This window comes from Mobula birostris, chromosome 8, assembly GCF_030028105.1.
Source record: "Mobula birostris isolate sMobBir1 chromosome 8, sMobBir1.hap1, whole genome shotgun sequence".
Classification (NCBI taxonomy): Eukaryota; Metazoa; Chordata; class Chondrichthyes; order Myliobatiformes; family Myliobatidae; genus Mobula; species Mobula birostris.
The window spans coordinates 159,463,412-159,478,890 of NC_092377.1; the positions used below are offsets into that span (position 1 = coordinate 159,463,412).

Sequence of the window (15,479 nt, forward strand, 5' to 3'; positions counted from 1 at the left end):
GCCCTAGGGCAAGGTGTAGCCCCTGCTTAGCCACCCCCTCCCAACCCTGATCAGGGTCACGTAAAGTCACAGGATCAGGTGGTGGATGGTCGTATGAGCAGCTGGTACATATCACAAGTCCTGGTTATGTGACCACTGACTCCAGGCAGACAATCTCTGAAGGGTATTGGTAATGGTTGGGGTCACCTGTCTTGTAAGGACGAAGGCAATGGTAAACCAAGATCAATCATTGTCAAGACCATGATTGTCCACATCATACAATGTGTTAGCATAACGCTGATTCAGCACCATTGATCAGGTTTAAATTCCCACCACTGTAAGGAGTTTGTACGTTCTCCTCGTGACCGCACGGGTTTCCTCCAGGTGCTCCGGTTTCCTCCTACAGTACCCGTTAGGGTTGTAATTTGTGGGCATGCTATGTTACCATTGGAAGTGTGACGACAGTGGTGGGCTGCCCCCAGCACATCCCCAGACTGCTCATTGATGCACTTCTCTATGTTTTGATGTTTCGATGTACACATGATAGAGGAAGCTCATCTTTCTCTTTTAACCAGCCTCTTGCGTTTCCAACAATACTGGGACTTAATTTCACTCAGTTAGCTTCAGTGGGCAGGCCATGTCCTTGCAAACCCAATACCGGACTCCTGAAAGAACATAAGAAATAGGAGCAGGAGTAGGCCATCTGGCCTGTCGAGCCTGCTCCGCCATTCAATAAGATCATGGCTGATCTGACCATGGACTCATCTCCACCCACCTGCCTTTTCCCCATAACCTTTAATTCACCTACTGTGCAAAAATCTATCAACTTTGTTTTAAATATATTTACTGAGGTAGCTTCCACTGCTTCACTGGGCAGAGAATTCCACAGATTCACCACACTCTGGGAAAAGCAGTTCCTCCTCATCTCCGTCCTAAATCTACTCCCCTGAGTCTTGAGGCTATGTCCCCTAGTTCTAGTCTCACCTACCAGTGGAAACAATGTCCCTGCCTCTATCTTGTCTATCCCTTCCATTATTTTATATGTTTCTATAAGATCTCTCAACCTTCTGAATTCCAGTGAGTACAGTCCTAGGCGACTCAATCTCTCCTCATAGTCTAAGCCCCTCATCTCTGAAATCAACCTGGTGAACCTCCTCTGCACCACCTCCAAAGCCAGTATATCCTTCTTCAAGTAAGGAGACCAGAACTGCACGCAGTACTCCAGGTGCAGCCTCACCAGTACCCTGTACAGCTACAGCATAACCTTCCCGCTCTTAAGTTCAATCCCTCTAGCAACGAAGGCCAGCATTCCATTTGCCGCCTTGACAGCCTGCTGCACCTGCAAACCAACCTTTTGTGATCCGTGCACAAGCACTCGCAAGTCCTTCTGCACAGCAGCATGCAGCAATCTTTTACCATTTAAATAACAATCTGATCTTCCATTTTCCCTTCCAAAGTGGATGACTTCGCATTTATCAACATTGTACTCCATCTGTCAGACCCTTTCCCACTCACTTATCTATCTATAACACACACTATTCCAAGCTCTGCAGTGAGGGGAGATCCAAGGATATGCTCAAGGCTATGCAATATACTGACTGACTTCAGGGAATCTCTGGTCCATGACCATCCAAGACAACAAAGAAGCAATTGGGATGGTATTGATACCTTCAGGTCCATTGCTCAGGAACATGGAAGCTCTGGGTAGAAAGTGGAGCACCTCGGTCCTGTCCTATCGGACACCTGCTCTATCTGTGGGACAGTCTGTGGTTCTCGTATTTGCCTCATTCATCAGCTCGGAACCCAGCAAACTGGACTGAAATGAGGTCATCCTCAATCCCAATGAACGTGACTGCATGCACGTCACTCCAGAGGTGATCTCTGCGAGTCCGCTGGAGAAGTCTGAGGCCCAATGTCTGCAAGTCCAAGCCTGAGCCTGCTGGAGGCTGAGGACGGCCTATCCTGGGGTTGGAGGATGGGGTATGTGATTGGGTTGGAGGGAGGAACGAGGCTTGTTTTTGCTGTTTTGTTGCTTGTTGTGTTCTGTGATGTTCTGCTGAGCATTGTGGGTATGCTACGTGTGGCGACATTTGCAGGCTGCCCCCAGCACTCTCTTGGGTGTGTTGATTGTTAGTACAAATGACACATTTCACTGCACATTACAACGATGCATGTGATAAATAAATTTGAATCTTCAAAGTCCTGTGTGTGTTTTTTTTTCACAAAACTATAAAAGTTTATTTAAATAACAATCACGCAAGGTACAGACATTCAGTATTTGCAAGACAGTGTGTACGCTCAGATTAAGATATGATTACTACCCTCTATAAATCAGTCAATACCACCTGGGGAGCCGACCACACCCAGAAGTCCTCCAATGTACCCATTGAAACCAAGTGTTCTGTCCCCAAGGACAGCCAGGCATGAACAGATCCTCGGAAAAGGGGCAGTCGGCCCCGGCAGGGCCCCCGCTTTCTGCCACCTAGACCCGTAAATTGCAATCTTGGCCAGGGCTAGGAGCAAGCCCACTCAGAGATTATGACCCGCCTCCTTCCAAACTGGGTGCCCGTATACGAGGAGCGCGGGGCTGACGTGCAGCCGGAACCTGAGCAGCAGCCCCTTCAGAAACTTAAACAAGGGCTGCAACCTCTCACTCTCCATGTAAGCGTGGTACACTGACTCCTCCCGCCCGCAGATCGGAGAGGCGGGTCCTGTGTGTTGAATCAGTATAGCCAATTTTCTTTTCTGGGCCAGGTGATCTAATTTCAAGGTGGCTTAATCATTCACTAAAGGTCCTCCTGTTGCCTTCCTCAAGCCACATGATCAGACCTGTATGTTCCACCAGAGGGTGCAGTGACATAACACGTCTACTTCCGTTCCAAAGAAACAAGAACTTGGTTTTGAGTCTCCTGGTCGACAAGCAGTTAGTTCAAAATTATCAGAAGCATTGTGAATGTGGGAAGGGAAAATATTAACTTATAACTGGTTCTTAAAGAGACCATTTACGGTGACCCTCCAATTTCAGAGTCTATTATTAACAAATAGATTATGAAGGCATGTAGTCCTCTTTTATTGTCATTTAGTAATGCATGCATTAAGAAATGATACATTATTTCCTCCGATGTGATATCACAAAACATAGAACAGACCAAAACTGACAAAACCACATAATTATAACATATAATTACAACAGTGCAACAATACCATAACTTGATGAAGAAGTCCATGAGCACAGTAAAGTTCAAAGTTTCTCAAATGTCCCACGTCTCACGCAGACGGGAGAAGGAAGGAAAACTCACCCTGCTATGCCGACCACAATCCGACTCTGAGTCATCTGAAAACTTCAAGCTCTGATCAGCCCTCCGACACCAAGTACTGAGCGCCATCTCTGTCTGAACGATTTGACCTCCTTCTCGGTCGCCAAAAGCAGGCAAGGCCGGGGATTTTGAGGCCTACCCGCCGAAAGATTCTCAACCACATAGTAATGACAGCAGCGAACGGGCGTTTCAGAAATTTCTCCAGATGTTCCTCTGTGCTTTCACGTCCATTCTCCATCAACTCCAATTCAACTTTCAGTTATAAAGATGAAAAGCATAAGTATTGTGCTTCCTCAGATGTTTACAGAAGAAAGGACACAGCCTGTAGGACTTTTCCCTGTCAAGACCAACATTTATTGCCCATTTCTTGTTGCCTTTGAGGAGATATAGTCCTTCTGGTCACTGCCCCTGGGAAGGGCGTAGCAGGATTACAACCAATCCTTTCCGAAGTGGATCTCACTCACTTAGATGTAATACTTATTTATTTATACATTTTTATTCAGAAATACAGCACAGTACCAGGGTCCTTCTGCCAGGAGAACACGTGCCACCCCTGTAACTGATTAACCTACTCTCCAGTAGAGGAAACCACAGGAAACTCACGAGGTCATGGGGAGAACGTACAAACTCCTTGCAGACAGCTGTGATGCGAATCCAGGTCAGTGGTACTGCAATAGCACTCTGCTTTTAAAAGTTTACTTATTCTTCAACATTTCGAATGGTATTCAGTATTCTGAGCCATGATGAAAACTCTTGTTTGCCTCTTTAAAGAGATAACTAACCATGAATAAGGATAGTATGCATACAACTGACGGTTAGGAATAAACTGGACAGACCTGAAGTAACCTTTAGTCAAAGTAAATTATTATTTATTTTGTATAGAGTAATATATACTCAGTAACTATAAGGAACCTACTTTACTGATAAAGTGGCTACTGAATGTATGTTCACAGTCTTCTGCTGTTGCAGCCCGTCCACTTCAAGATTCAATATGTTGTGCATTCAGAGATGCTCTTCTGCACCCCACTGTAGTAATGCGTAGTTATTTGAGTTACTGTCAGCTTCCTGTCCGCTCAAACCCGTCTGGACATTCTCCACTGATCTTTCACGTTAACGAGGTGTTTCCGCCTACAGAATTGCTACTTGCTGGATGTTTCTTGTTTTTTGCTCCATTCTCTGTAAACTCTAGAGACTGTTGTACATGAAATCCTAAAGGGCTGGTAGTTTCCGAGATACTCAAACCACCCTGTCTGGCACCAACAATCATTCTACAGTCTAAGTCACATAGATCACATTTCTTCCCTGTTTTGATGTTTAGTCTGAACAACAACTAAACCTTCTCACCATGTCTGCATGCTTTTATGCATTTATTTGCTGCCAAATGACTGGCTGATTAGAAATTTGTATTAACAAGTGGGTGTACAGGTGTACCTTCAGTAAGACTAAGGAGGATTGGAGGGAGGCAAATGTTGTTCCCTTGTTCAAAAAAGGTAGTAGGGATAGTCCGGGTAATTATAGACCAGTGAGCCTTACGTCTGTGGTGGGAAAGCTGTTGGAAAAGATTCTTAGAGATAGGATCTATAGGCATTTAGAGAATCATGGTCTGATCAGGGACAGTCAGCATGGCTTTGTGAAGGGCAGATCGTGTCTAACAAGCCTGATAGAGTTCTTTGAGGAGGTGACCAGGCATATAGATGAGGGTAGTGCAGTGGATGCGATCTATATGGATTTTAGTAAGGCATATGACAAGGTTCCACACTTATTCAGAAAGTTAGAAGGCATGGGATCCAGGGAAGTTTGGCCAGGTGGATTCAGAATTGGCTTGTCTGCAGAAGGCAGAGGGTGGTGGTGGAGGGAGTACATTCAGATTGGAGGATTGTGACTAGTGGTGTCCCACAAGGATCTGTTCTGGGACCTCTACTTTTCGTGATTTTTATTAACGACCTGGATGTGGGGGTAGAAGGGTGGGTTGGCAAGTTTGCAGACGACACAAAGGTTGGTGGTGTTGTAGATAGTGTAGAGGATTGTCAAAGATTGCAGAGAGACATTGATAGGATGCAGAAGTGGGCTGAGAAGTGGCAGATGGAGTTCAACCCGGAGAAGTGTGAGGTGGTACACTTTGGAAGGCCAAACTCCAAGGCAGAGTACAAAGTAAATGGCAGGATACTTGGTAGTGTGGAGGAGCAGAGGGATCTCGGGGTACATGTCCACAGATCCCTGAAAGTTGCCTCACAGGTGGATAGGGTAGTTAAGAAAGCTTATGGGGTGTTAGCTTTCATAAGTCAAGGGATAGAGTTTAAGAGTCGCGATGTAACGATGCAGCTCTATAAAACTCTGGTTAGGCCACACTTGGAGTATTGTGTCCAGTTCTGGTCACCTCACTATAGGAAGGATGTGGAAGCATTGGAAAGGGTACAGAGGAGATTTACCAGGATGCTGCCTAGTTTAGAAAGTATGCATTATGATCAGAGATTAAGGGAGCTCGGGCTTTACTCTTTGGAGAGAAGGAGGATGAGAGGAGACATGATAGAGGTGTACAAGATAATAAGAGGAATAGATAGAGTGGATAACCAGCGCCTCTTCCCCAGGGCACCACTGCTCAATACAAGAGGACATGGTTTTAAGGTAAGGGGTGGGAAGTTCAAGGGGGATATTAGAGGAAGGTTTTTTACTCAGAGAGTGGTTGGTGCGTGGAATGCACTGCCTGAGTCAGTGGTGGAGGCAGATACACTAGTGAAGTTTAAGAGACTACTAGACAGGTATATGGAGGAATCTAAGGTGGGGACTTATATGGGAGGCAGGGTTTGAGGGTCGGCACAACATTGTGGGCTGAAGGGCCTGTACTGTGCTGTACTATTCTATGTTCTATGTTTGCCTCCCAGGCGCCAGGGTCAGGGACATCTTGAATCAGGTCCATAGCATTCTAAAGGGGAGGGTAAGCAGCCAGAAGTCGTGGTACATATTGGTACCAATGACATGGGTAGGAAGTGGGAGGAGATCCTGAAGAGAGAATATAGGGAGTTGGATAGGAAGCTGAAAAGAAGGACCTCCGGGAGAGTAATATCTGGACTGCTGCCCGTACCACACACCAGTGAGGGTAAGAATAGGATGATTTGGCAGATGAATGCGTCACTGAGGGGCCAGATGGACTACACCCCAAGGTTCTGAAGAGGTGGCTGAAGAGACTGTGAAGGCATTAGAAGGCACTAGATTCTGGAATGGTCCTGGAGTACTGGAAAATTGCAAATGTCACTCTCCTCTTTAAGAAGGGAGGGAGGCAGATGAAAGGAAATTATAGGCCGGTTAATCGGATTTCAGTGGCTGGGAAGATGTCGGAGGTTATTATTAAGGTTGAAGTTTTGGGGCACTTGCAAGCACATGATAAAATAGGCCAAAGTCACCATGGTTTCCTTATGGGGAAATCTTGCCTGACAAATCTGTTGGAATTCTTTGAGGAAACAACATGCAGGATAGACAGAGAGTCAGTGGATGTTGTTTTCTTGGACATTTAGGGGACCTTTGACAAGGAGCCATACATGAGGCTGCTTAACAAGATAAGTGCCCATGTTATTACAGGAAAGATACTCGCATGGATAGCAGATTGGTACCCTGGCAGGAGGTAAAGAGTGGGATTAAAGGGGGCTTTTTTCTGTTTGGCTGTCGGTGTCTAGTGATTTTCCACTAGTTGTTGGGACTGCTCCTTTTTATGTTATATGTGAATGATTTGGCTGATGGAATTGGTGGCTTTGTGGCCAAGTTAGTGGATGATATGAAGGTCGGTGGAGGGCCAGGTAATGTTGAGGAAGCTGGGGGTTGTCAGAAGGACTTAGACAAATTAGGAGAACGGGCAAAGAAGTGCCAGATGAAATACAGTGTAGGGAAGTGTATGGTCATGCACTTAGGTAGAAGGAATAAAGGCGTGGACTATTTTCTAAACAGAGAGCAAATTAAAAAATCAGAGGAGCAAAGAAACTTAAGAGCACTCGTACCGGATTCCCTGAAGATAACTTGCAGGTTGAGTTGGTGGTCAGAAAGGCAATGAATGTTAGTATTCATTTTAGGAGGACTTAAATATAAGAGCAAGGGTGCCATGCTGAGTCTTTGTAAAGTATTTATCAGACAGCACTTGGAGTATTGTGATCAGTTTTGGGTCCCTTATCTAAGAAAAAATGTGCTGGCATTGGAGTGGGTCCAGAGGATGTTTACGAAAATGAAAGGGTGTAAATATGAGGAGCTTTTGATGGCTCTAGGCCTGTACTTGCTGGAGTTTAGAAGGAGAGGAGATCTCATTGAAACCTATTGAATATTGAAAGGGCTAGATAGAGAGGATGTGGCGAGAATGTTTTCTATAGTGGGTGGATCTAGGATCAGAGGGCACAGCCTCAGAATAGAGGGTTGTTGATTTAGAACAGAGAAGAGGAGGAATTTCTTTAGCAAGGGTAATGAACCTGTGCAATTCAGTGCCACAGATGGCTGTGGAGGTCAATATTTAAAGCGGAGGTTGATAGGGTCGTGATTAGTCAGAGTGTCAAAGGGAGAAGGCAGGAGAATGGAGTTGAGAGAAATAATAAATCCCCCTCCACCTGCTTTTTTATTCTGCCGTTTTCCTTCTTCCTTTTCAGTGCTAAAGAAGGGTCTGGGCCTGAAACATCAACTGTTTATTATTTCCATAGATGCCGCCTGACCTGCTGAGTTAATCCAGCATTTTGTGGGTATTGCTTTAGATTTCAAGCAGATGTAGACTTTCTCGTGTTTTTAAGTAAGCCATGATGAAATGGTGGAGCAGACTCGATGGGCTGAATGGCCTGATTCTACTTCTATGTCGTATGGTCTTATTCTTCAGTACATGAGTGTAAAGGAAGATGAAATGATTGCGACTCTGAATCCAATCCAGCATAAGAAATAATAAAAAATAAATTATAAAAGCAATCCTATAAAACACAATGTACAGTTCCGATGAAGGGTCTCGGCTTGAAATGATGACTCTTTATTCCTCTCCTTTGATGCTGCCTGACCCTCTGAGTTTCTCCAGCATCTTGTGTGTGTGTGTGTTGCTGTTGAGTGTGGTGGTAAATACGTAGACTGGTTGCATGTACAGTATTGTGAACAGCTTGGGGTCTCTTTTCTCAGAAAAGATGTGCTGGCATTGGAGAGGGTCCACAGGAGGTTCACGGGAGTGAAAGGGTTAAACATATGCCTCCATGGTATCCAAGACATCTTCAAGGAGTGGTACCTCAGAAAGGCACTGTGCATCATCAAGGACCCCAGTCACACAGGACATGCCCTCTTGTCCTTGTTACCATCATGGAGGAGGTACAGAAGCCTGAAGGCACACACGCAGCGATTCAGGTCAGGAACAGTTTCTTCCCCTCTGCCATTCAATTTCTGAATGAACATTGAACCCATGAACATGACCTGACTGCTTTTTTTAATTTCTGATTTTACATTATTTATTTAACTATTTTATATATATATTAGTAATTTGCAGTTTATTTTCCTATATTATCATGTATCGCATTGTATTACTTCCCTAAAGTTAACAAATTTCATGACACACGGCGGTGATATTAAACCTGATTCTGATATGAAGAGCGTTTGATGGGTCGGAATTTGTTCCCGCTGGAGTTTAGAAGAATGAGTGGCAGGGGGGTCTCTTTGAATCCTATTAAATATTGAAAAAGGCCTAGATAGAGTGGATGTGGAGAGAATGGTTCCTATAGTGGGGGAGTCTAGGACCAGAGTGCACACCCTCAGAATAGAGGGACGTTTATCTACTGTAGAACAGAGATGAGGAGGAGTTTAATTAGCGAGGGCGGTGGTTCTTATCTGAACATAAGGTGACTCTGATAGGAAAGTGGCTCTTGGCCAGAGGAACATTTCCAGCTAGCAGCACGGCCGATGAAAACAGTAGGGCAGTGACTGTGTCAGTGGATTCAACTACTGGAACGGGGCTGGCGGAGTTAACCCGGAATTGATCGTCTGGCCGGGACGCACGTTGTGTGCGGAGCTGGGTCCCTGTAGTACCATGCAAGTCCTATAGCTGGCAATGGCTGCAGCCACCGTCGGCATTAGAGCAGCCGTCTTCCTCGGGGTCTCATCTCGTCCTGTTTCCAGCAGAGCGGTGGGTGGGCGCTCGCCGCTCACACGCTCCCTTTGTCTCTGCGATCCTCCGGCGTCCGGAGCCGCCGCTTCCCGGCGCAGACTTCGTCCAGCGGCGATGACCACCGAAGCGGAGCAGTCGCGGTTCCTGTCCAGCGCTGGCTCGGCCAGGAGACCGGCAGTTACCAGGATATCGGTGGAAGGAAACATCGGTAAAGTAATAACGCCGGCAAACTTATATAACGGGCGAAGCGTGCCTGCCCAGGAATTGGAACGCTTAACGTGCGTGGTTCGTGGGCATGTGAGGTGTAAGATTCACCCTGTAAGGCAACACACACACACAATACTGGATGAGCTGGGCAAGTCAGGCAGCGTCAATGGAGGGGATTAAACAGTTGCTCAAGATTCCCAGCATCTGCAGAATTCGATTTGCTGCTCCACTGTGAAATCAGAATCTGACTTGCTTCAGTATTTACCAGTGAAAAGCACTTTGGCAATTGTAGGGACGACTGAAACGCTTGAGCATATAGACATTATGAAAGAGGATGTGCTGGAGCTTTCGTAAGGTGTTATATAAATCGCCGGGAGCGGACGTGATATATCCCAGGCTACTGTGGGGAAGCGAGGGGGAGATTGTTAAACCTCTGGCGATGATCTTTGCATTATCAATAGGGACGGGAGAAATACCGGAGGATTGAAAGGTCGCATTTGTTGTTCCCTTGTTCAAAAAAGGAGGTAGGGTAACCCAGGCAATTATAAACTAGTGAGTCTGACTTCAATGCTGGGCAAATTGTTGGAGAAAATCCTGAGAGGCAGGATTTATGAGCATTGGGAAAGACATAATCTGATTAGGGATAGTCAGCATGGCTTTGTCAAGGGCGGATCATGCCTTACAAGCCTGATTGAATTCTTTGAGGACGCAACGAAACACATTGATGAACGCAGTGGATGTGGTGTATATGGATTTCAGTAAGACATTTGATAAGGTTCCCCATGCAAGGCTCATTCAGAAAGTAAGGAGACGTGGGATCCGAGGAGATTTTGCTTTGAGGATCCAGAATTGACATGCCCACAGAAGGCAAAGGGTGGTTTTTGGATGGTTCGTATTCTGCATGGAGGACGGTGACCAATGGTGTTCCATGGGGGTCTGTTCTGGGACCCCTTCGCTTTATGATTTTTATAAATTACCTGGGTGAGGAAGTAGAATGGTGGATTAATAAGTTTGCTGATGACAAAAAAATTAGGGGTGTTGTGCTAGTCTGCAGAGTTGTCAGAGGTTACAGCGGGACATTGATGGGATGCAGAACCGGGCTGAAAAGTGGCAGATGGAGTTCAACCCAGCTAAGTGTGAAGTGGTTCATTTTGGTTGGTCAAATGTTTTTAATTAATTTTTTATGTGTTTCTACACTACAGCAACAAAAAAACATAAATGAAATGGAGATTTATACGGTGAGAAACAAACATGTCCGATATATAATTCATAACAATAGGGAAAAGGTACCCAAAATAAATTCATATAAAATTAGTGTCCTCCCCACACTCCCACTATAAAACCCCAGGCCAACCATTTCTAGTAGTAGTAGTAGTAGTCATACTTTATTGATCCCGAGGGAAATTGGTTTTTGTTACAGTTGCACCATAAATAATTAAATAGTAATATGTAAATTCTGCCAGGAAATAAGTCCAGGACCAGCCTATGGCTCAGGGTGTCTGACCCTCCAAGGGAGGAGTTGTAAAGTTTGATGGCCACAGGCAGGAATGACTTCCTATGATGCTCTGTGTTGCATCTCAGAGGAATGAGTCTCTGGCTGAATGTACTCCTGTGCCCAACCAGTACATTATGTAGTGGATGGGAGACATTGACCAAGATGGCATGCAACTTGGACAGCATCCTCTTTTCAGGCACCACCGTCAGAGAGTCCAGTTCCATCCCCATAACATCACCGGCCTTACGAATGAGTTTGTTGATTCTGTTGGTGTCTGCTACCCTCAGCCTGCTGCCCCAGCACACAACAGCAAACATGATCGCACTGGCCACCACAGACTCGTAGAACATCCTCAGCATCGTCCGGCAGATGTTAAAGGACCTCAGTCTCCTCAGGAAATAGAGACAACTCTGACCCTTCTTGTAGACAGCCTCAGTGTTCTTTGACCAGTCCAGTTTATTGTCAGTTCGTATCCCCAGGTATTTGTATACCTATTTCTATGTATAAAAGAAAAATTAATCAGAGCATTCAACCCCATGGAGCTGTAGATATATATATAAAAAAGAAAATATAATGCCGACTACCAAAACTATAATGTACAAATGTAATTCACAACAAAAAACCATAAAACTTACAGGAAAAAAAGCTGAAAGCAACAGATTGTAGTACAAAAAAGGGATAAACTTAATCTAAAGAGGAGTTATGAAAGTATTCAAGAAAAGGTCCCCACACCTTATGAAACTTTTATGTCCGATTTAAGAAGTGAATAATGCATCTTTTCAAGGTCTAAGCAGGACATAATATCATTAAGTTGATAGGTCAAATTTGAAGACAGAATATAATATTAATGGTAAGACTCTTGGCAGTGTGGAAGATCAGAGAGATCTTGGGGTCTGTGTCGATAGGACACTCAAAGCTGCTGTGCAGATTGACAGTGTTGTTAAGAAGATGTCTGGTGTGATGGCCTTCATCGACCGTGGGATTGAGTCCAAGAGCCGTGACGTAATGTTAAAGCTATATAAGACCTTAGTCAGACCCCACTTGGAGTACTGTGTTCAGTTCTGGTCACCTCACTACAGGAAGGATGTGGATACTATAGAGAGTGCAGAGGAAATTTACAAGGATGTTGCCTGGATTGGAGAGCATGCCTTATGAGAATAGGTTGAGTGAATTTGGCCTTTTCTCCTTGGAGCGATGGAGGATGAGGTGACCTGACAGAGGTGTATAAGATGATGAGAGGCATTGATCGTGTGGATAGCCAGAGGCTTTCTCCCAGGGCTGAAATGGCTAACACGAGGGGGCATCGTTTTCAGGTGCTTGGAAATAGGTACCGAGGGAATGTCAGAGGTAAGTTTCTCATACAGAGTGGTGGGTGCGTGGAATGCACTGCCGGTGACGGTGGTGGAGGTGGATACAATAAGGTCTTTTACAAGACTCTTAGATAGATGTACATATTGTACCCTATTGAGCTTAGAAAAATAGAGGGCTATGTGTAAGGTAATTCTAGGCAGTTTCTAGAGTAGGTTACATGAAAGTTGGCACAACATTGGGGCTGAAGGGCATGTAATGTGCTGTAGATTGCTATGTCCTGTGTTCTATGTCTCTTTGAGATATGACCACCCAGAAGGAGTTTAAATCTTCTCCTGGACGGAGGCTCAGTGAGACCCACTCTCACTGCTCCCCCTTTGTGATTTGTGCTGCTCTCTTACTCTTTGAACTGTGCTCTCTCCCCACCTTCTTGTTTTGACTTCCTTTCCAGTCCTGATGAAAGGTCTTGGCTGGTAATGTTGTCTTGTTTATTCCCCTCTATAGATGCTGCCTGTCCTGTTGTTGCGTATTATACAACAGATTTATATGAGCTGTTCCGTGCTCCATTAGGACTGATCACTGTGAATGACAAGAGGACATGCAACTTCAAGGATTGAACCTGCGTCTGTGGAGCTATGAGATAGCAAAGCTAGCTGCTACAACACCAAAATCAAGTGTTGGCGAAACCTATTAACCATATTTTGAATGTTGCTTTTAAACTGAACCATGTTTTCCGCTTTGATTTAGCTGTCGGAAAATCCACATTCGTGAGATTGTTGCAGCAGGTGAATGACGACCAATGGGAGGTGGTTCCGGAGCCCATAGCCAAGTGGTGTAATATCTCCACGACCAGCAGCAACAAGGTGAGTGTTGTCGAGGTTGACTGAGTATCTTGAGGCATATCAGTCAGAGTCCAAGGAATATGAAAGGCCTTGTGAGGGGTACTGAACAAGTTCATGAGAGGGGCTTTGGAAATGAGCAATTTTAGTTACAAATATTGGCTGGAGAATTGGGGTTGCTCTCCTCGGGACAGAAGAGTTTGCGACTAGATGAAGGCCCAAAACATCAACTGCTTATTCACTTCCATCGGTGCTGCCTGACCTTCTGAGTTCCTCCAGCATTTTGTGTGTGTTGCTAAAGATTTCCGGCATCTGCAGAATCTCTTGTGTCTTGAAACAAGACTCACTGGAGAGATGTTCAAGATCATGTCTGAAAAGGGTCTTCCAAGGAGCATAGAATCCATTTTGAAGTTTGTGGGGACTGGGGATGAGCTATGATTAGCACCGATGTTTTGCTAGGAGAAGGAGTTTCTCAAAAACTGTGTTGATGCTGGAATACGTGGTGACACTTGTGGACTGCTGCAGCACACCCTCGGATGTGTTGGTTGTTAACATAAATGAAGCATTTCACAGAAGTCCACATGATAAATTTGGATCTTGAATCATGAAATGCTATTGGTTAGTGAAAAAACTGCAGACTGGGACACCACTCTTTGCATTAACTTTAGTTACAATTATTTGTGCTATAAACGTTCTGAGTGCTTTTATATATTTATTGAGATACAGCGTGGAACTGGCCCTTCTAACCTTTCGATCTGCACCACCAAGAACCTCCGGTTTAACCCTAGCTTAATCGCGGGACAATTTACAATGACCAGTTTACCTACCAACTTGAACTTGTTTGGACTGTGGGAGGAAACCAGAGCACCCAGAGGACACCCATGTGGACGCACTCCTTATGGGCAGTGGTGGGAATTGAACCTGGGTCACCTGTACTGTAAAGCATTGTGCTAACCACTATGCTACCATGCTCCCATGGCTTCATGTGACCCCGATGTGGGGGTGGGTGGGGGAGGTGGCCAACAGGCTAACTACACTTTGGCCAAGGGTGGCCTGCAGGTTGGTGGAGGGAAGGAGCACTTTACACCTCCTTTGGTAGAGACGTATCTCCACCCCGCCATCCAGGTAGAACTTCAGGATCAAAATTAGTTGCAATTTCAGTTTTGTTCTTCACTGTGACGTATCCTGAAGGGTCTCAGCCCAAAATGTTGGCCTCTTATTCCTTTCCATGGATGCTTGTCTCACCTGCTGAGTTCCTCCAGCATTTTGCGCGTGTTCCTCTGGATTTGCAGCATCTGCAGAACCTTGTGTTGACAGATACCAGAGTCAGTTACATCTATGGTGCGTGGTTACCTGTCACTGTAGACGGATCGCTCAAATATCTGCACGGCTTCCATTACCCTCAGGAGCCTGGGCAACAACGGTGCTAGGTGTCAGTAGGTCACCTAATCAGGACGTGATTTGCACCAGTTGTTCATAGAACCATCCAGCGTCTGCTTCCATGGCTTCATGTGACCCTGATCGGGGGTGGGGGGGGGTGGCTAAGGAGGTGCTACACCTTGCCCAAGGGTGACCTGCAGTCGAGCAGAGGGAAGGAGCGCCTTGCACCTCCTTGATAGAGACGTATCTCCACCCCACCATCCGAATGAAGGGCATAGATCGGGTAAATGTGCACAGTCTTTTTCCCAAGGTTGGGTAGTCAAGAACTGGAGGGCATAGGTTTAAGGTAAGAGGGAAGAGATTAAATAGGAAAGGGTGAATCAGTTACCAGAGGGGGTGGTTGAGGGAGGTACATTGACAAAATTTAAAAGACACCTGGACAGGTACATATATAGGAAAGGTTCAGAGGGATATGGGCCAACCGCGGACAAATGAGATTATCTTAGTTGGGTATCTTGGTCAGCATGCACTAGTTGGGTTGAAGGGCCTGTTTCTATGATCTATGACTGCATTTGCATCTGACTCTGAATGCAATTGATCTGGTTGGCTGTTTCTTTCTGTTACACTATGGCTTTGAGATTTCACAGGGATATCTCTGAGGACCTAACTTGGTCCTAACATATCAATGCAGCTATAAAGAATGCTAGACAGTGGCTATACTTCATGAGTAGTTTGAGGAGATTTGGTATGTCACCTAAAGCACTCAAAAATTTCAACAGATCTACCATGGAGAGTATGGGGGTGGGGGTGACTACTGCACAGGATCAAAGTTAGCTCCAGAGAGTGTCCAT

General features: G+C 45.4%; 1 protein-coding gene across 1 annotated transcript in view; it reads left to right on the top strand.

Moving 5' to 3' along the window:
- The first annotated feature begins 9,173 nt into the window (after positions 1-9,173).
- Positions 9,174-15,479, top strand: part of LOC140201866 (deoxycytidine kinase 2-like) — a 29,358-nt gene continuing 23,052 nt past the window's right edge. Inside the window, exons 1-2 of the mRNA XM_072266612.1 lie at positions 9,174-9,607; positions 13,157-13,272. Coding sequence (XP_072122713.1) covers positions 9,343-9,607; positions 13,157-13,272 — 381 coding nt within the window. The 5' untranslated portion in view covers positions 9,174-9,342. The remainder of the gene's footprint in view (positions 9,608-13,156; positions 13,273-15,479) is intronic.